Source organism: Mixophyes fleayi, chromosome 12 (assembly GCF_038048845.1).
Source record: "Mixophyes fleayi isolate aMixFle1 chromosome 12, aMixFle1.hap1, whole genome shotgun sequence".
NCBI classification, from domain to species: domain Eukaryota; kingdom Metazoa; phylum Chordata; class Amphibia; order Anura; family Limnodynastidae; genus Mixophyes; species Mixophyes fleayi.
The window spans coordinates 58768035-58789559 of NC_134413.1; the positions used below are offsets into that span (position 1 = coordinate 58768035).

The 21525-nt window shown below is 38.3% G+C and overlaps 1 protein-coding gene across 3 annotated transcripts in view; it reads right to left on the reverse strand.

Annotated features, from left to right (window-relative positions):
• Positions 1-21525, reverse strand: part of LOC142108916 (cysteine-rich protein 2-like) — a 131355-nt gene that overhangs the window by 62204 nt on the left and 47626 nt on the right. For 2 of the 3 annotated variants that reach the window (XM_075192893.1, XM_075192894.1), the window contains one exon: positions 515-609. In XM_075192893.1, the coding sequence (XP_075048994.1) occupies positions 515-609 (95 nt within the window). Of the gene's footprint in view, positions 1-514; positions 610-17243; positions 17384-21525 lie in introns of all 3 variants that reach the window. The other variant, XM_075192896.1, reaches the window with a different exon arrangement.

Here is a 21525-nt window from a genome sequence, read left to right on the forward strand (position 1 = left end):
ACACTAAACCATCACATTTCATTTGTTCAATGAAATTTGATTGGGCAGATTGTAAAACCTGGCCCCTAGAAAAGAATAGTATTGTGGAAAGAGAAAAGGTACTTTGCAACTGAGTGACCAAATGATCAACACTTGGACCTTCAGGAGTCTGACCAAATTGCTCAAAGCTCCAGTAGTTTTATTGATTAAGCTGGGCTGACAGATAACAATGCTTCCTTATCTTATAGTATTAAATCTGTCACAGCTCTTCCAATAACATGTGCAATTCTACAAAGCTAATTTAGCAATCTTAGCAATCAATCACACTCACCAATTGCTGACTTCAGAAAATCTCTGGCAACACTATTTTGATGTATGTGTTGGGTTGTTTTTTAATTTACTTAAATAATGTATGAGTTAGGCAATTGTATATATGTGTGATTTTTATCCTTTATTTGCCATGGGGATTCCTTTTAAGTTGTTTGTAGGATTTTGTATTCAAAATATTTGAATATAAGTAACTGTGAGAACTTACCTCAGCATGCCCACCAGGATTAAGAGTCTTGTTACAATGCTCACATTTCAGGCAAAATTTGTGCCAGTCCTTTCCCAATGAGGTTACTTTCTCAGCTGCAGCAAAGGAAAGAAAAAGTATTGTAATGGAACAGACTGCTTCTCTGTGACAAATGACTGCACTGGCCACAAAATTAAAGGAACAAATATAAATAATACATCAATGTAATAAATACAATCGCTAAGCAAACATCTATTTTTTACTAGTCAAATCTGTAATGAAGAAATAGGATTTAATTTTCATTTTGATTTCTATAAAAATTCAGTAAAACTTGAGGGAGTAGGTTTTCTTTGCCTCTTTTCTCTATATATTCACATTAAGCAGCTGAAACTGGAGCCAGAGTATTACCTGGTGGGCCCGACGCCTGATGGTTCCACCCTCTTCGTTGGTGGGGGGGAGCAGGGTACTTTAAAAAAATAAATAAATAAAACTTAAATGATCACGGCGGCGGGCCTCATCCTTGCTTCGTTCACACTGAATGTGGGCGTGACGTCATCACATCACGCCCGACATTCAGTGACGAGCGGCGCAGAAAGGAGCCAGCAAGCAAGAAGACAGAAGAGAAGAATGAAGCCAATAAGGTAAGTAAAGGAACGGAGGCAAAGGGAGAAAAGCAGGCACAGAGTGATGAAGGGGTGGGGGGGGGGGGTCAGAATGCCACAGAGTGATGAAGGGGGGCAGAAAGGCACAGAGTGATGAGGGAGGGGGGGTAGCAGCATCGCACACTGTGATGAAGGGGGGAGCAGCATGGCACAGTGTGATGAAGGGGGGAAGCAGCATGGCACAGTGTGATGAAGGGGGGAGCAGCATGGCACAGTGTGATGAAGGGGGGAGCAGCATGGCACAGTGTAAAGAAGGTGGGAAACAGCATGGCACAGAGTGATGAAGGGGGCCAGGTGAAGGGGGGGAAAGCAACGTGGAGGGCACAGTATGATCATAAAGGGGTACAGTGTGATCAAAAGGAGGTACAGTGTGGCGATGATGAAGGGTCACAGTAATGTGTGTGATGGCACAGGGGGCTAGTGGAAATGTAATGTGTGGTGTGTGTGTGTGATGGCAAAAGGGGCTTGTGGTAATGTAGTGTGTGTGTGATGGCACAGTGGGCTTGTGGCAATGTAGTGTGTGTGTGTGTGTGATGGCATAGGGGGCTTGTGGCAATGTAGTGTGTGTGTGTGATGGCACAGGGGGCTTGTGGCAGTGTAGTGTGTGTGATGGCACAGGGGGCGTGTGTCAATGTAATGTGTGGTGTGTGGTAGATGGTGGCTAATTAATGGATGCTCTTTTGTTTGTGGGGTGATGGTGGGGCAATTTAATTTCATAGTGGAGGCTATTAATTTAACATGGGGTGGTTTGGGGGCTATTAATTAAATGTGGGGCTGAGTTTGGGGAGAATAAGGTCTATTTATTAAATGTGAATATGAATTATTTAATGGCAGCGATGGTTGTAAGAAATAGGTATATTTATTAAAATGTAAATATTATTAATTTATTGCTGGGGCTGTTTGGAGGCAGGGAAATAGGTTTATTTAATAAATGGGAATACTATTATTTTAATGCTGGGCCTTGGAGGAAGGCATAATTATTAATCATGGGTGCTATTAATTATTATTAATTTGCCAGAGTTGGTTGGCATTTTCTAAATGTGCCCATTTCTTTTTTCCAAATAGGGCCCCCAACATTTCAGTATCCATAGAAGCTGCAACTAAAGAAATCAGCAGCTACAGGTAGTGAAATTGACAAGAACAGGTAGGAGATAGTAGGACAGTCTGTCACATGTTCTGATTCTAGTGGGAAAATCCCAATTTTTGGTGACTGTTCTGCCCAATCTAAGGGGCAGGCCAAGAATGTGTACTCTTTATATACATACTGCATTCTTTATATACTACACTGTGGTGCTAGTTGTCCTTCGTGTGCTTACTACACCCCCTCTAGTGGTTTGGTTACGCCTCTCTAGTGGCTGGCCACACACCCTCTGGTGGGCCTCTACCATTGTATTCCCCCTGTGGGCCCTTCATGCTCCAGTCCGACACTGACAGGGGCTATCATAAATGTATATATGAGCTAAGTTTTCAATGTATAAGTGACCTGCAGTGGATAAATTAAGATGGAAAAGTAGAATAATTGCTAAATTTGCCAAGCAATAACTTTCAAACAAAATTGTCTTGTTTCAGTATAAATGTTCCTTTCATACATTTGTTGAAGATCAATTAGCTGTTGGGAAAATAAAGCTTGCTATGCACAGCAACAACTATAAAGCAACATTAATAATAGACTGCATATTACAGTCTAAAAGACGTAATACATTTAGAATATAAACACTTATTTAGTGAATTGCTTACAAAGAAGGAAAATTAGGCAGCCGTTTCAGGAAGCAGTTTTTTTGGGGATTGCAAAATGTAGGAAATTAATTAAAAAATATGCTGCATTTTGATATATTGTGTCGGTAGACCTAAAATTACTACACTTTTTGTATTTGAAAGAGTTCACTTCATATATACAAATAATTATGTTGATGTATGTGAGGCAGAAGAAGGTTTGTGAAACAATAAGACCCATCACGAGAGCATTTTGTACAACAGCTGGAGAGTCACAGTTTCTCACGCCTGATTTAAGAATTAAGTTGGGTGCAACTGCAGAATCTAACATCATGGAAACTTCAAAGTCATGGAAATATGGAGTATATCAGGAAAAATCACTCTACGGTAAACAGAAAATACCAACCAGACCAAATTTTACTTACAGTAGGGAATAAGGAAAATAATGGACAGTTGCAGTAAGTTATATACAGAATCAAGCTATTTTTTTTCCTTGTTCTTTTTTAAAAGTTTGACAAACATAGGTAAATCAGAGATTTAATAGTGACGAATGCTGGTTGCATTGAAATTTCATATTAATTTTACATTATATTCTGTGGCATATAAATTGTCAGTTGTCTTATTTGTCTTAATATTCTGCAAGGTTATTCCTGTCATTATATCCATATTATTTCTACTAGTACATGTGAGCTATTTTTACAGATCAGTAAGATTTTCTGTTTCCCATTATGCATTCTAAATGCATCTTGCAGAGACTCAAATTGATTTAACCCACAGGGTGTGACCTTGACTGGAAATGCCAACCTCCTTTCTTCATTTCCTGATGCATTCCTATGAAAAGGCTGTTCATGGAACAAATGACCTTATTTCCTGTACATGCTATAAATAACGCAACTACCCTAGCAAACGTAAAATGGTGCATAATAAATGCCTAGTTTCTGCAACATGTCAGGTCCAATAGCTCTATGAAAACAGAACATGCCAGTATAATCAACTCAGTACAGTGGACAACTGCATGCATTACTAAACTGATATAATACAATGTTTTGCCAGGCTTCAATGGTGACCACAGACAACATGATGAAGTAATCTGTTGTCACCAAAATAAGTCATTAGCTTTCACAGATAAACAACAACCTGGAGTATATTTATTACTAGGAAGGTGAGTTAAACACATAGGTGCCAATAGTCCCTTGGTAACACATAGTTGCCTATGACAGGTTCAATGCTTTACAGATTTGTCTCTGGGAGTACAGTACTTGTATTTACACATTCAGTAGTTGTATTAAAATATTTATTTTGCTAAATATAATTCTGCAGAGTTATTTTAAAATTAAAACATACAGAAATATATTATAACATCAACAATAAGCTAAATTGAAAAAAGACAAATGTCTTGATCTGATTAAATCTGAAAAATGGACAAATACCCCAGTCATTATACTATAGGAAAAAATGCAACTGTAGTGCAGCGATGCAGGTATACAATTCAAAGATAGCAGGCAATAACATTATCAACGCCAACTACCCCAGTACAAATTAAGTGGCAGGTGCGTGATAGCATAAGATTGTCATCATGCCCCTGCCACTTGGTATTTATTGGGGCTTGAAAACGCAGTTCACATAATTGGCCTGCTAGCTGTGTAGGAGGTACTTTCTCATTACGTATACATCATCTTTAATGTAAGTTAGAGAAGTGTTTGTTTGAAACCTTTCAAGTCCCATCTCTAGGGTATTTGGTATCTAGATCAGACATACAAATGGACCCGGAAGAAGATGGAGGTTATCACTAACTGGCCTTACCCAGAATACTGCCAACCCTAAGCTTTGGCTAACTGAGGCAGTCACATCTTTTGCATCTCTCAAAAGGGTCTTTTCATTCACTTCTGTTTTCACTCAGCCTGATAAGCATAAACCTTTCTACCTAGAGGTTGATGTCTCTTCAGTTGTAGTGGGTGCCATTCTCTCTAAAGAATACTCTCCTGGGAAGTCTCATCCCTGCGGGTTATTTTCCACAAAGTTCTCTCCCAGCGAGAAAAATTGGGTATAAGGAGCTTCCAGCTATCAAATCTGCCTTAGAGAAATGGAAACACCACCTTGAAGGAGCTGAGCATCCTGTCACTGTCTACACCAACCACAAAAATCTCACCTACCTATATAGTGCACAATGTCTGACTCCATGCCACGCTCGGTGGTCATCTCTTTTCCCTCATTTTAATTTGGTTCTCACCTTCCATCCTGGTTCTAGAAACACTCCGGCTGATGCTTTTTCATGGTCCTTTGAAAATTTTGACCTTCTCTTCACACCTGAACCTCAACCTATTATAGATACCGCCAATATTGTGGCTTTGTCTCTCCCAAGACACCTCCTGTCTCTGATCGGGGTGTCCAGTGTGTCTCCTACTTCTGGAGATCTTTCTGAGAGAGTCTGGGGGGTATATTTACTAAACTGTGGGTTTGAAAAAGTGGAGATGTTGCCTATAGTAACCAATCAGATTCTAATTATCATTTATTCAGGACATTCTACAAAATGACAGCTAGAATCTGATTGGTTGCTATAGGCAACATCTTCACTTTTTCAAACCCGCAGTTAAGTAGATATACCCCCTGGGACATGATTTGAAAGTTCCCTCTTGATATCACCCCCAACCGAATGGGCAGACTGAATGAGTCATTTAAAATCTGGAACTCTTCCTACATTGCTATTCTTTGGAAAAATCAGACTGAATTCTCGCACAATAATCATCTCCATGAATCCACAGGCTCCTCTCCCTTCTTCATTGTTTTTGGTCTTCATCCCATCCTCCTTGACTTTTCTACTAACCCTGGCTCTTCTGTTCCAGCATCTGACGCTCTGGTACGTGATTTATCCCGTATTTGGACTCGGATCCAAAGCAAGACTGGTAGAGACCTCTCAATATTATAAGCAATCTGCAGATCGACTTTGGAGAGTCTTTCCAATCCTTCACATTGGTGCTAAAGTCGGGCTTTCCACCTGCAATTTAAGGCTCTAGGTTCCTTCAATGCAGTTGGCTCTCCGTTTCATTGGCCCATACTGCATTATTCAGGTCATCAATACGGTGACTTATAAACTTTACCTACCTTCCTCCCTCAGGATCTTAAACACCTTCCATATCTCTCTACTTAAACCCTTGGTGCTTAATGAATTTTTACCCTCCCAACCATCCCCCATTCGAACAACCTCTGGTGACGAATATGAGGTTAGTTATCTCCTCGATTTTCGCATCTTTCAAGGTCAGGTCTTGGGTGAATAAGAAAGATCTTCATACCCCTCTCATTCTGGAAAAGTTCAAAAATAGCTTTCTGAATCTCCTTCAGGTTGGGAGGAGGGGAGGGAGTATGGTTAGGCGCCGACCCTGCACCTCCCCACTCACACATGGATGGCTGCCTGCCTCCTTCTCCTGGGTTAAGCAACCAGATGCTCTACTTCCGGCCGGGCGGCCGTCTCTGGAGCATGCATGTCCCAGTGCTAGGCAGCAGTTGCTGACATTACCACCATCAGCGACTGCTGATTTAAGGAATGCTCTGGCACCATTATGGTGCTAGAGTATTAGGTCCCCTATGCTTCAAGGTTCCTGTGCTTCACCAGTATCCTGTATTGTGACTGACTTCCTCGTTCCTGATTTGGCTTCTCCAGACTACACTTTTGGATATCCCTTTGACTCTGCTTCCCCTCCTGGCACTGACCCCTGGTGCTCTGACCACTCTTCTAGATTGTTTCCCTGTACCCAATATACCGACCAGCTTGATCATGGACTGTCTTGACTATTCTCATTCACCTACTACTTCGTTGGTAGCTCTCTTGGAGAACTGCGACCTGCATGTCTCTTGCAGCAAAATCAATACCTCATTGCAGGAATCACTGGTAAAGACCAGGGGCACATTAGCTCCATGCTTCCAATTTCAGTAATGCCAATCCTAGCAAGTAACCATCATCTACTACTAAATTTGTGACAATTAGATTCTTCCTTATGTCTTTTAATCACTTAATAACAGACACACTTGTTGCTTTCGAATAAAATCATATTAAACTTATTTTCATCACTCCAGTGATGAAAATAAGTTTATCACTCTTCCTTTACGTCTAAAGTTTATATGCTGTTTAGTTTTAGTCTGGCTTTCCTGGTTCTTATAGGTCAGTCTCACATCTTTCATGCAACATACGACAAGGAGAACAGGAAGTTTGAGTCTTTCAAGCGCTACTGCTCTATTTATAAGGCAAGTGGGACTGGGAAAAAATAGTCTGCAGCACAATATACTGAAGCACCTGTGCAATTAGCCACTGCATTAGTCATACAATTGTAGCAAGAAAATCTGTTCTGACACTCAATCTTTAAATATAGTGGTTGGACAGAAAGAAGAGTGAGCATTATCTTGAAATCTAGGTCAAAAACATGTTTGTTCTGCATTGAAGGGATATATTTGATGTTTATTATTCTTTTCCTAGAAAAAATATTTATGTACAGAAATATCCATTGAACAGTAGAATGTTACCTAACTAGCTTTGCTCTTGCTAGCTAACCTCTCTATTAAGGTGTTGACCCCTGTTCGACATGCTCTGTATAGTCATATTTTAATTAATACTAGTATTGCTAACTGTTAGTCGAGAACTGCACTATTGAGGAAAGTAACACATTGTCTGATGACGAGAAGAACAATATATGGGGGTTTTGCCAAACAAAATGTTGCCCAACACCTGTCATACTGTGCTTCAAAGAAAGGAGTGCATGTGGGCCCTATTTCAAAGTCAAGGATAACCATGTACATACCATATTGTGTGAGAGTCAAGGAATTGAGGCCAACAAAGATGCCTGAATTATGTCACCTCCTGGCCAAGTACAGACATATGAACTGCACTATTGCTCTAAATAGAGAAGCTCTAGATTGGAGTGTAGTGTACATCTACTATGGCAGTGCTCATGTCGCTACTCAGCCCCAGGAAATACTGCACTGCTGCCCAGAGGTGGATCTACAAGGCGATGACTTTATGTTGGAAAACAGTGTAGAAAAGCATGCTTAGAGTGCAAAATCAAAATTATATCTACCCGCTCTCCTAACTTTTTAGATGTTTACTGACATTGCTTTCTCAAATCTTCTACATAAGGTTTTATATTTTTGTTATGAGAACAAGAAACAATTCTGTTTGCAAGTTTAACACCTTATTTAAAAATTATTACAATCATGATTGTATTTATTTTGGTCCATTCAAACTTGCAGCCCACATTGGATTGGTTTACACTGAAACTATAGTACTGAAAGAGAAACAGGTGGTGATATAAAAAGAGCCATATTAAAAAATAAGGAGCTAAAGAAAAGAACAGCATAAGTACAATCACAACTAGATATAAATTGTATACAGTATGCTAATAAACACAAATCTACAGTAAATAAATCTATAATTATTTAAAAAAAATTCAAAAACAATTTCATAACAGAGGTCATTCTGCATTTGCAACAATAACAGCCTTTTTCTGAAATCACAAAATCTAATTACTAGTTTTCAATATCTACCATTTACACTATGCCAAAGTTCTTAACCAAATGGATGGGGTTTAAACATGGTTGCCATGCCATTTAAGGTGGGTAAGATTGACACTTATTTTAACAAAAATATATTTTATTATTTAACACAATTCCCCAATGTTTCATTAATTACAATTTTAAGAATATATCATACTTCATTTGTCGACAACAATAATTCAAACAAAGTAATTTATTAATTAAAAAGTGAACCATGTTTCCTAAAGCTGAATTACAGTAATAATAAAAAAAGGTTAAGAAATCCTGCTACATGCCAGTGAATGTGCTTTCTGTTTTTTCAATCATCCACCTAGTTTACAAACCAGACGTCTCTGTCTGTGCCCTACTTTAGGCAGCAAATATCACAAGCATGCAACAAAACAGAGGTTTCATGGATTCCTTCAAGTGACAAATTCAGGTCATTCAAGAACTAAAAATAGCTGCAATGGACATGCGTAAAGAAAGGGATTGACAACGTGATTACATAATCCTGCTACTGGATGAGATTTTCAGAAATACCAGAGATAGCTGACTAGACAGATGTTAAAGAAATAAAATGTTAAAGGGATTTTATCTTAAAATGAAATATGCAGCCATTTTTGTATTAAAGTTGACTTGTCATCCCCACATAAAAGATGTTTGTATCCTTTCAAAAAAATTAATAATAATTTGTCTAGTTGATAAGATAGCTGCCAAAGTTTTCTCATTTCTACAATCAGTTTTTTTTATGATTTGTTATTTATTTCCTGGTTTAATTATAGACCAGATACTTAGTACCACATGTATAGTTTTGCAGTTAAAAACAGTAAACAGTATCAGTCTTAGGTGTCTTTTTATTAAAGAATATAAAGCATTATCTCCAATTTTCACCTTCGATAGAACGCGTCACAGCCGGCAATAGCACTGCTATTGCTGTCTATCACCTCCACCCCTAAGATACCAACTGCAAGTACCTCTGCAATTCTTGTTTTGTTATCGCTCAAGTTAGTAATAATGGAAGACATTTTATTAATAATGCTTGATTCTTGAAATAAAGTATTTTCCAAATTGTCAATATTTTTCTTTTTAAATATGTTTTAATTTAGTTTTTACCATTATTTTATTTTTTAGTTCTAAAGTGCATGAGTGACCAGGCTAGCCAGGTCACGCATTTGCATATTCCTTTAAACCGGCCCGGTGAAACTGTAAGTTAATACTGTATTTTAATAAATAGACTCCTTAGTCTTTATGCTGTATAAATGAAGATATATTGTATGGGGTAGTTTAAAACACAAAATAAATAAACTATGAACATGTTCAGTAGTCATGTAATTTTGTGGGATCCATGACACTATCTAGCTTTGTGTGTAATATGATATACCTGAAGCAATCTACGCTTGGACTTTTACATGTTTGCAGAGTTGACATCATGAATGAGTGTGTGCGCATCAGGAAACCGGATTACCAGACGTAACGAGTAGTATACAGACCTACAGTTGTGCTTGCACGACCATACAGTTGCCTAACCCCAAGTATTATATGTGACTGTTGGTACCCACTTATCTGTTCTTAATTCTTCTTCTAGGCAGCCTCGTAATTGTTAACTAGTGCCATTCCCTACTAATAAATATTGTTCTGGGTTGAGAATGTGCCATCCTTGGACACTTTTTGGCTGCTGTTGCCAGCAGTGTTGGGATTCTTAAAAAATATATATACGCCTGAAGTATAAATCGTTGTGGGTCCAAGGATGCTTATAAAGTTTTACCCTTTTCCTGTAAATTGTAACATCTGGCGCTCAAGGACTACTTACCCTCTTCTGTAGTAACAGTTGAGTGATGATGTGTGCCGTAGGTGGACTTACAGTACGTTTATTGTGGACAGAGACTGACTACAAGTGCTTTTTATGGGCAAATAATGACAATTAATGCCTACACTTTAGATCAGCTCTATACCCTACCTCCCACATGTTTAAATATGTGAGGGCAGCAGGAAATTATAAGATGATACAGAGAAGTGCTATCACACCAAGGACAGGGTTTTCCAAGGTTTACTGGTATACCGTATCAGTTCAGTTGCTGGAATGAGCCGACAGCATTCAGCTGTCAATGCTCTTGCCATCTGTGTTCCTCCTTTGGTGAACTCTGTGGCTTTCTTGTTAGCAGCTGCTACTGCCACCACTTTTGCAAACATGGGCAACATGTGTCCTGATTCTGTGTCCAGCACTGAGCATGATGGCAAAGAAAAATACCGGGCACGCAGCTTCTCCAAGCTTCGGTGCCCATGCAGCACAAAAGTGAAAGCATTATTCTTTGTCACCACTAGATATGGAAATCCTTGTTGTTTTTAGATATTTGTTGATGCTTTGATGTTACCTTTCTTGTTACCAAAGTCTTAGGAAGACAGACATCTATGCTGAGGATTGCTTGCTGAGAGATATATTTTTGAATTTGCTACTGTTATAGCAAAATTAGGAGGTAATTCCTTAAATATTGTCACTGTAAGCCATGTTCTTTACATGTGAAGATAGTGTTATTGAAAATGATTTCATCATCATTGCTTGTAGTGTTTATTTTTTTCCCCATGACATCCCTTCCCTAAGTTTACCTCTGTCATTGGCATTTGAAGTTTTTTTCGGGTTAACAATATTATGTGACATATAAAAGAGAAGGTACATGTAACCCAGGTTAGGAAACATATAGGATTAATTTTTTTTGCCAAAGTCCTCATGTTCAGTCCTCCATAGCTTGCAGAATCTTAGTAGTAGTATTCTGTACAGTGCAAAGGTACTTTATTGGAATAAACACCGATCAGCCGCAATATGAAAACTACTGACAAGTAAAGTGAATACTATTGATTATCTCCTTAGAATGGGACCTGTCAAGGAGTGTGATATATTAGGCAGCAAGTGAACAGTCGGTTCTTGAATTTGATATGTTGGAAGCAAAATGGAAAAATGGGCAACTATAAGGATCTGAGAGACTTTGACAAGGGCAAAATTATGATGGCTAGACAACTGAGTCAGAGCATCTCCAAAACGGCAGGTCTTGTGAGGTGTTCACAATATGCAGTGGTAGTACCTTCCAAAAGTGGTCCAAGATAGGACAACTGGTGAACTGGTGAAAGGTTCATGGGAGCACTAGGCTCATTGATGCGCATGGGGAGCGAAGGCTAGAACTTCTGGTCCAATCCCAGAGATGAGCTACTGTAGCACAAATTGCTGAAAAGTTAAATGCTGGTTATGATAGAAAGGTGTCAGAACACACAGTAAATCGCAGATTGCTGCAGACCGGTAAAAGTGCCCATGCTGACCCCCTGTTCACCACCAAAAGCGTCATCAATGGGTAAATGAGTGCCAGAACTGGACCATGGAACAATGGAAGAAGGTAACCTCGTCTGATAATTCACATTTACTTTTACATCATGTGGATGGCAGGGTGCGTGTGCGTCATTAAACCAGTGAAAAGATGGCACTAAGATGCACTATGGGAAGAAGGCAAGCCGGCGGAGGCAGTGTGATGCTCTGGGCAATGTTTTCCTGCAAAACCTTGGGTCCTGGCATTTAAATGAATGTTACTTTGAGACGTACCACCTAACTAAACATTGCTGCAAACCAAGTACACCCATTCATGGCAACGGTATTTCCTGATGGCAGTAGCCTCGTTCAGCAGGATGATGTGCTCTGCAACAATGCAAAAACTGTTCCTGAATGGTTTGAAGAACATGACAAAGAGTTCAAGGTGTTGACTTGGCCTTCAAATTCCCCATATCTTAATCTGATCAAGCATCTGTGGGATGTGCTTGAAAAACAACAAGCCATGGAGTGGCTTGTTCTTTTTCAAGCACATCCCAAGATGCTCGATTTCAAGCCAACAAAGGCAGTGTGATGTTCTAAGCAATGTTCTGCTGGGAAACCTTGGGTGTGGATGTTACTTTGACAGGTACCTCCTACCTAAATATTGTTGAAGACCAAGTACACCCCTTCAAGGCAATGGTATTCCCTGATGGCAGTGGCCTCTTTCAGCAGGACAATGTGCCCTGCCACACTGCAAAAATTGTTCAGGAATGGTTAGAGGAACATAACAAAGAGTTCAAGGTGTGGACTTAGCTTCCAAATTCACCAGATCTCAATCAGATCGAGCATCTGTGGAATGTGCTGGAAAAACAAGTCTGAGCCATGGACGCCCCACATTGCAACTTACAATACTTAAAGGATCTGCTAGTAACGTTTTGGTGCCAGATACCACAGGACAATTTCAGAGGTCTCCTGGAGTCCATGCCTTGATAGGACAGAGCTGCTTTGGCGACAAGAGGGTGGACCTACGCAATATTAGGCAGGTGGTTTTAATGTTCTGGCTGATCAGTGTATATCCTATACTCATTTCTGATTATTAGGGAAGAGGTCAGTTGAACAAAGTACACAAACACACCTAGGGTTATATCTACTAAACTGTAGGTTTGAAAAAGTGGAGATGCTGCCTATAGCAACCAATCAGATTCTTGGGAGGGAATTCAATTGGCTGCGTTACTCTATAACGTAACGTGGCCTGCGAACTATTATCGTTATTACGGTAATAGTGCACATCATTACCGTTAGTATAGTAATTTTTAATGCTGATTGTTACTTGCGGCTCAGGGAGCAGAAATCCGGGTTAAAATTACCGTATGACCCGTAATAGTGTGCAGGACGCATTACTTTCAAGAGTAACGCGACCAATTGATTTCCCCCTAGTTGTCATTTTGTAGAATGTACTAAATAAATGATAGCTAGAATCTGATTGGTTGCTATAGGCAACATCTCCACTTTTTGAAACCTGCAGTTTAGTAAATATACCCCCTAGTCTAAGAACAAACCTAAACCAATATAGTAGCGGGCAGTATACATATTATACCTAAAGTCCACCAGCAGTTTGGAATCCTCTTCAACTGGATTTAAAAGGTATGTTACTACATCTATGGGTAGCTCAGAAAGAAGCTATGAAGGTAGCCAATTGAGGAGCTGTGGTCTGTACTGCAGGAGGCAGGAAAACTGAGACAGAGGACCATTTGGAGACAGACAAGATGGCTTTCACAAAAGAACTGCCAGTAGCTCAGAAAAGACCTGTGTTACAGGAAGAGAGGGAGAGAGAAATAAGGGAGTTACATGCCAAGGTCTGGGTTCAGTTGGAAACAAATAGTTGGTTTACTGTGTGAGTGCTGGATTGTGCCAGCTCTCAGGGGAGCCCTGTATTCCAGAGAAACGAGACTGTCACAATGTCTGTTGGTACCAGGAGGGAGTCCTGTCCCTGAATATCTGGAACCATGAAGAGTGATCAGACACTGGCTGAGGATGGACATTGACAGTGCAAGAACTGTGGATTATACATTTTGCTACTAGAGCAAAACTGCTTTTGGTTGAGAGGGGCCAAGAAGTGAGTTAGTAGTGCCCTGTTTGCTGTTTTTTGCAAAATTCTAATTATACCTGTGTTGCTAAAGCTAATTAAAGATCATTTAGATTAAAAACTCTGAGTTATCTGGTGGAGACCTATGTTTTACACGTTAATACTAGTCACTGACCTAAACGATGCTAACTCAAACTTGCTAACATTTACAAACTGTCCTCCGGGAGATCCCGGAGGACAGATCATGTGACAAGTGTAGGGGGGCGTGGCAATGCCGTCGCATCACCATAGCCCCGCCCCTACTATACAAAACGAATTTCACAGTTTTGATTACCAGGGGGCAGGGCTTAATGATGTAATTGCGTCATTAAGCTCACCCTCCACAAGTGTCCGGGAGGATGCCTACTCGTCCTGGAGGACTCCCCGAAATTCAGGAGCCTTCCGGAAATTCCCTAACACACATAAGCTACGGTTCATTTTTATCAGAATCTAATTAACCTACTAGTATCAGAGAAAACCCATGCAAACATGGGTAGAACATACAAATTCAACACAGATAGGGCCCTGGTTGCAACTGACCTCAGTGCTGTGAGACAGCAATGCTAACTACTATGCCACCATGTTGCTTGTTACATGAGTGTTTGTTACATGAGATCAAAGTTTAGGACTCTGTGGGAAATTTTTTCATATGATTGCATATAAAACTATAGCATTAAAGTGGTAATGTCTACATTAATGAATGCCAATTTTAACCCTGTTCCTGTTTAAATTAAGATCTATGAAGAATTTAAGATGTCAATGTCTTTCTCAAGAGGAAGTGTTTTGAACCTGAAGAAAATGACTTTATGCTTAAAATGGAAAATGTCCCCACAAAGTGACAGTCCAATTTGCCAGACCTTGACCAGATATTCACAATTGTACGTCTTATTCTCGTGAACACATTTCTCTTTATACACCAAGGGATATATTTACTAAACTGTGGGTTTAAAAAAGTAGAGATGTTGCCGAAAGCAAACAAATCGGATTCTAGCTGTCATTTTGTAGAATGTATTACATAAATAACAGCTAGAATCCGATTGGTTGCTATAGGCAACATTTCAACTTTTTCAAAGCCAGCAGTTTAGTAACTATAACCCCAAGTGTCACAATCTAGCACTTACTTAAACCTGTGTGATGTGTGTTTGACAGGTTTAATCAAAAACAACCACCTGGTTTGTTTAAAAATGATTAAAACTATGTCTATCCCATACACTAACTTTGCCTTACTAATTATGCCACCACCAAGGTTTGGTTTGAACACGCTTACTCAGGAAGCCTTTGGTTCTCCCTTTAGCTAAACTAATCTATCACAGCTTACTTTAATCAGAGTTATAATAAACCAAATGATCTCCCCTGACCCAGAGTTTTCATAAACCAAATGATCTCCTTTGTCTCAGCTATGAGCGTTATAATACCAAGCTAAGTCTGACACATGAATTCATAAGAACATAGAGACATGAACTTATTAAGTGTGATTTAATATGGATAATGAATCCATAATGCTTAAAATGTAAAAAGTTAACTAAATTACATATATAGATATAATACAATAGATTATTGTATAATAAAAAAGATTAAACACAGAAAAAAGGTACACTCATGAATGATCAGACGTCTGTCTGCCTGCTGGGAGAGCATGAAATCACTGGAACACTTCTCAATATGAAATTGACTCTCAAAAGTGTATACATTTGTTAGATTTACATTTTAAACATGCTTTAGGTGCCCACATTCTCCCTTCCACTGTGATGTCAGAACAAGATAGTCTCTAAGTGCAAATTAGTTTTTTTGCACCTGTCTTTTCAAACATCTTTCAAGTTAGGATTTCTTTACACTGGCCTAACTTCTTACCAAAATGTCATACAAAGAGGATAGTACCTCCACACAAGTCATTAGTTCCCCTTCATTTACATACCAGACATGATATTTAACAAAAGAAGACATTTTCCTATGTCTTTATTTCTTTTCATTCAAACTTAACCCAGCTGCTCAGACTTTGTCACCCAGTTGAGATGTCCGGAGATATCACAGAAGTAAAAGAATGTGAGGGATCTGTTATTGGATATTATTGATGTATTGATATAATCTTAAAGAGAGTTTATAAGAGCTATTAGCTTTTAACAACCTGAGCCAGAGATTGGTATTGGGCACTCATCTGTAGCTACACCTCTGGATCTTTCTATCCTCAAATACCTCATAGGTAGAGCAAAAGAATTTAGAGACAATCAATGGTTGGAAACTGAGTTTCTGTGAGACACACTAAGCTAACACTATGAATTAAATCACAAACACCTATTTGCAGTTTAATATAACTTGTAAGTAGTTTATGTATGACACTAAGAATAAATAAAATTTATTTTTAGCAAAAATTAAAGGTCTCAAAAAGTCAGAAGTGTCATAATAATACATCAATCTAATAATTTATGGAGTTAAACTGGAAAACAGTAGTTATATAAAGTAATCTCCTCTTTGTAAAAGTAAGTGCAAGACATATTTCCCTAGTGCGTCATGAAAACAATTTAATTTCACGTAAAGATATACTCTATAGCTGACAAACCACTCAAAAACGTTGGCCAATGACAACAACTGACTGATCTTTTTTGAATAAATGAAAACAAAGCAACATGTTTCATCAGAGATCTTGCTATTCTATCTATGCAGCAAACACTTATAAATAATCACACTGCCATTAATCATCTGAGTTCCAACGAAGACTGGAGGGTATATTTACTAAACTGCGGATTTGAAAAAGTGATTCTAGCTATCATTTATTGAGTACATTCTAGAAAATGTCAGCTAGAATCTGATTGGTTGCTATAGGCAACATCTCCACTTTTTCAAACTCGCAGATTAGTAAATACACCCCCGGCAATGAGTATAATTTACCTATAATATAATCTGTTAAACACCACCTTATATAATACTTCATTTGTGACAATTTAGTTTAATTACAATCATTACACACTAGCAGAATATTACAGGCAAATTGATATAGCACAACTGGAATTTCGACAACAAATTCCACAAAGTGCCCACCCAAGAAAGACTTACATGGAAATGTCAGCCCAATAGAAACAACCTAATTCCATTGCATGAATTCTGTCTTTATCTTTGTCTCACTGACAAACAGTGTAATTATTTATCAGGCCCAGTGGGCTTTCTGACATCATGTCTGTTATCTGTCACTTAGGCAAAGTGGAAACTCTGGGATAAGCTTTGCGATATCTGGCATTGTGAGCACAGGAGGAGTCCTTATCTTTCATGGTCAGCTATTTAAAGGCAAAACTACAGCTAACGTACATTTGCATAAAGCAATATAGTTGTAACTGTTTCCATTAGGATATTTTTAACTGAATGAAATGTGGTCCACACTAGTGTACTCAAGATAAAATAAAGCTAATAACCAAAATTAAATTTAAACAATAAGAGAGATAATACCTTTAATCCTAAAAAATAACATAATATTAATTGGAACTGTCCAAATTTGCTAGTAGTCTTTTCAGTTAAGTGGACAGGGTGTTTTCCTTTTCAGTTATCACTTCCTTAGTGGTGATTAGATTCCATGAAGCTTATAATGTCTGTAAAAAGCATAATACAAAATAAAACCCAATCAGAACACCAAACACAGCTTGGATATATATAATTTGAAGAGTTGTGAAGGTAGAGACTATTCTCAAGATGCAGCATAGATAGGTAAGAAACAGGGATCCTACTTCCCAGATAAATATTTTCAAGACAAATACTACCTCAATGCAAACCTTTTATCTCTCTCTTCCAGAAAATAAAAACATTTTACAAGCTATAGTTAAAAAATGTTTTGTATTTATTCCAACATAAGATAATCTGATTATCATAATCAGACATATAAAAAAAGACAGTACGATTAATATTACTGGGGCTAAGTTCATAAAGTGACATTCCTATAATTATATGAATCCTTTAGTACAGTTTGTTTAGAAAGTTCTCTTCCAGATTGACTATCCAGTCAAAATAAATGGTTAGTGGCCATTCCACAGATGGTATAGCAAACAATTAATGGTCGGTCCACAGACATAGTGATAAGTACTTAATATTGAAAACGATGTTCCATAGATGCCATTTCAGTTAATCACAAAAGTTCATCCAAAATCTTTCCAATAATGGGAAATTGGTAGCGATACCTGATCACGCAGTTGGAAACGTTGCAAGTTATCATGCATCATTACAAATGTCTCATTATTGGAAATACTTTGGATGCACTTTTGTGATTAACTGAAATGGTATCTATGAACTGACCACTAATCATTTATTTTGACAGAATATTTAATCTGAAACCGAGAACTTTTTAAATGTACGTATAGTACATTTAAAGGGGTAGGAATATCGCTTCATGAGCTTAGTCCCAGTAATATTAAATGTACTAATTTTTTTTAGATTTACTTAAATAGGAATAAATATAAACCACATATTTTTTAACTATACCTTGTGAAAAAAAATAGTTATTTTTTAGAAGAGAGAGGTTTACGCTGGCATAGTATAAGTTTTAAGAAGTTATGTTGTATTAATGCATTACAAAGCAGCCCATTCACACAACTGAAGTCATCATTTATTGAGGGGAATTGTTTAGTACATAGACTGCTGCTTTATTGTGCTGCTGCAAATGTTTTTCTCATAGCTGCCTACTCTCCCGGAATGTCTGTGAGACTCACAAATTTCTGGGAGATCTCCAGCACTCCCTGGACACCAGGGCAACCTCCCACATTCTGCCCACTTCATTAGTAAAGTGGTTGGGAGCGGGCCTTAGCGACATGATTCACATCATGATGGCCAGCTCCTTGCTGCAGTAGGCTAAAAATGGTGATGGTTCGTGGAGGGGATAGAGCCTAATCACGCAGTTTGTGTGGCTACGCCCCCAGAACACGGCATAGAGATCTAAAGAACACATCTTTAAAAGCACTAACTCCGAAATCTACAATAGTAGTTGTAAAGCAATTGCAATACTGTAAGGCTGGCTACAAACACATCAATACCAGTGTTTATATTAAGCATTGGCCCAATACCAACAACGAAGTGCCACAAAATGGCCAAGAACAAACTAGATAACAATTAAGGGGCATGTTGATGCCTGAAAATCTGCTCTGCAGAGGACTACTATCAGGCTGTGTGTGCAGTCATCTGCCAACTACATTAATAAGCAGCCAGCCACCATGTCTTCTGGGATAAACAAGAAGTGGTGGATCTGTGCAATGTATCACTTATGAATGTGGCCAAATAATAAACTAATCTTTATCTAGTAAAGATTTGATGAGGAGTTAAAATGCTTTGACAAAATGTTGTTCTAAACTGTCATTTGTAATCACTAAGAAGGTAGCACATTACTGCCGAACAATACATTTGTGTTCACCAACAAGAATATGTTCTTGGTCCTATTTTGAACAAGCAGGTGTGTTATTTCTAAATATCATGTGGCTTAAAACAGACACAGCCTAAGCCTGTCCATGAGTAGCTGTGGAAATAATTACAACTGATACTGTCAGTCCCCCTGTCAAACCACAATTTATCTTCATCTGCATACCAAAAATGTTAACTAGTTCACAGACACAGCAACTCACAAAAGCCAATAAAAGACAGATAATAATAATAATAATAATAATAATAATACTAACATTTATTTATAAAGCGCCAGCATATTCCGTAGCGTTTTACAATTGGGAACAACACAACACACATAAAGATTGGGTATTATAGACTGACAGAGAGGTAAGAGAACCCTGCTTGCAAACTTACAATAGAACAATACAAAATGACAGCGCTCAATCCCTATACTAGTGCCAGGTGCCATAATAAGCACTTCCATCTTAATTAATATATCCCACATGCGTAGATAGTGATAAACACCATTTAATTTTATATATATATATATATATATATATATATATATATATATATATATATATATAAATATAATGCATATCGCGTTTTCGGTTCTAGTCTCGTTGAGGTAATCAATTAATACCATCCAAAAAGTTATTTATGCTGATTAACTGAAATTACTAACAGAACTAAGAAAATACTTTTATTAGTTATTTTAGTAATTTCAGTTAATCAGCATACACACCTTTTTGATGGTATTAATTCATTATTAAATTATGTTTATCACTATCTAAGCATGCGTGATATACTAATTAAGACGGAAGTGCTTATTATGGCACCTGGCACTAGTATTTATAAATCAGTAGTTTCAGACAGCCACACCCTCTTGAAAAAGTCAGTTTTTGACAAAATGCGTTGAGGATTTTATATGCTGTCTTTCTTTTCGATTACCTCACCCAATCGCATCTTATTGGCTTTACATGTAAGTGGATCAATTGTAGGGTTGTGCACCGGCCACTTTTGGTGTTTTGGTTTCTGATTAGCTTGAGGTTTTGGGTTCTGATTTGTTTAGCCAAAACACCCCACGAAAGGTTTTGGTTCTGATTTTAGGTTCTGATTTTTTTTAAAAAAACATAAAAAGTGCTAAAATCCATATTTTTGTTTTTTTTTCCACTCCTACACTATTATTAACCTCAATAACATTCATTTCCACTAATTTCAAGTCTATTCTGAACACTTCACAATATTGTTTTTAGTCCAAAAGGTTGCACCGAGGTAGCTGGATGTCTAAGCTAAGCGACACAAGTGGGCGGCACAAACACGTGGCCCATCTAGGAGTGGCACTGCAGTGGCAGACAGGATGGCAGTTTGCAAGAGTTTGCTAGAGGTGCAAGATGGAATTGTCCTTGGGCCCTCGCACCCACCCTGATGTTGTTGAAATAGGACATTCGCACTTTAACAAACCAATCAGGAACAGTGAACGTAGTTTAATCTCTGGTACTAATATTTCTGGACTGCAGGAACAGTGAACGTAGTTTAATCTCTGGTACTAATATTTCTGGACTGCAGGAACAGTGAACGTAGTTTGAAATTGCAGTACCTATTTTTTGGTACAGCAGCAACAGTGAACGTAGTTTGAAATAGCAGTACCTATTTTTTGGTACAGCAGCAACAGTGAATGTAGTTTGAAATTGCAGTACCTATTTTTTGGTACAGCAGCAACAGTGAACGTAGTTTGAAATAGCAGTACCTATTTTTTGGTACAGCAGCAACAGTGAACGTATTTTGAAATAGCAGTACCTAATTTTGGTACAGTAGCAACAGTGAACGTAGTTTGAAATTGCAGTACCTATTTTTTGGTACAGCAGCAACAGTGAACGTATTTTTATATATTGCAGTACTAATATTTCTTGACTGCAGGAACAGTGAACCTATTCATATATTGCAGTAGGAATTTTTATACACTTTTTTTATAGTTTTTTTTTATATTCTTTTTAAATTATTTTTGTATATTTTTTTATAATTTTTTTTTTAATTTTTAATAATTTTTAAATAACAATGGCCTTAGCAGAACAGAGCACAGGACACAGCACCACTGGACTCAGCAGGACAGAGCACAGGACACAGCACCACTGGACTCAGCAGGACAGAGCACTGGACAAAGCACCACTAAACTGATCAGCAGGACAGAGCACAGGATCTCCCAAATAACCACTGAAAATAACTAAGCAGGACAGGGGCTCCCAAACAACCTCCCTCTTCAGTGATCGCAGGCAGAATGAAGATGGCGGGCGCGAGCGGGGAATTTATGACATCCGAGTCTCGCGAGATCCGACGTGAGACTTGGATGTCATAGCCTCGTTTTGGA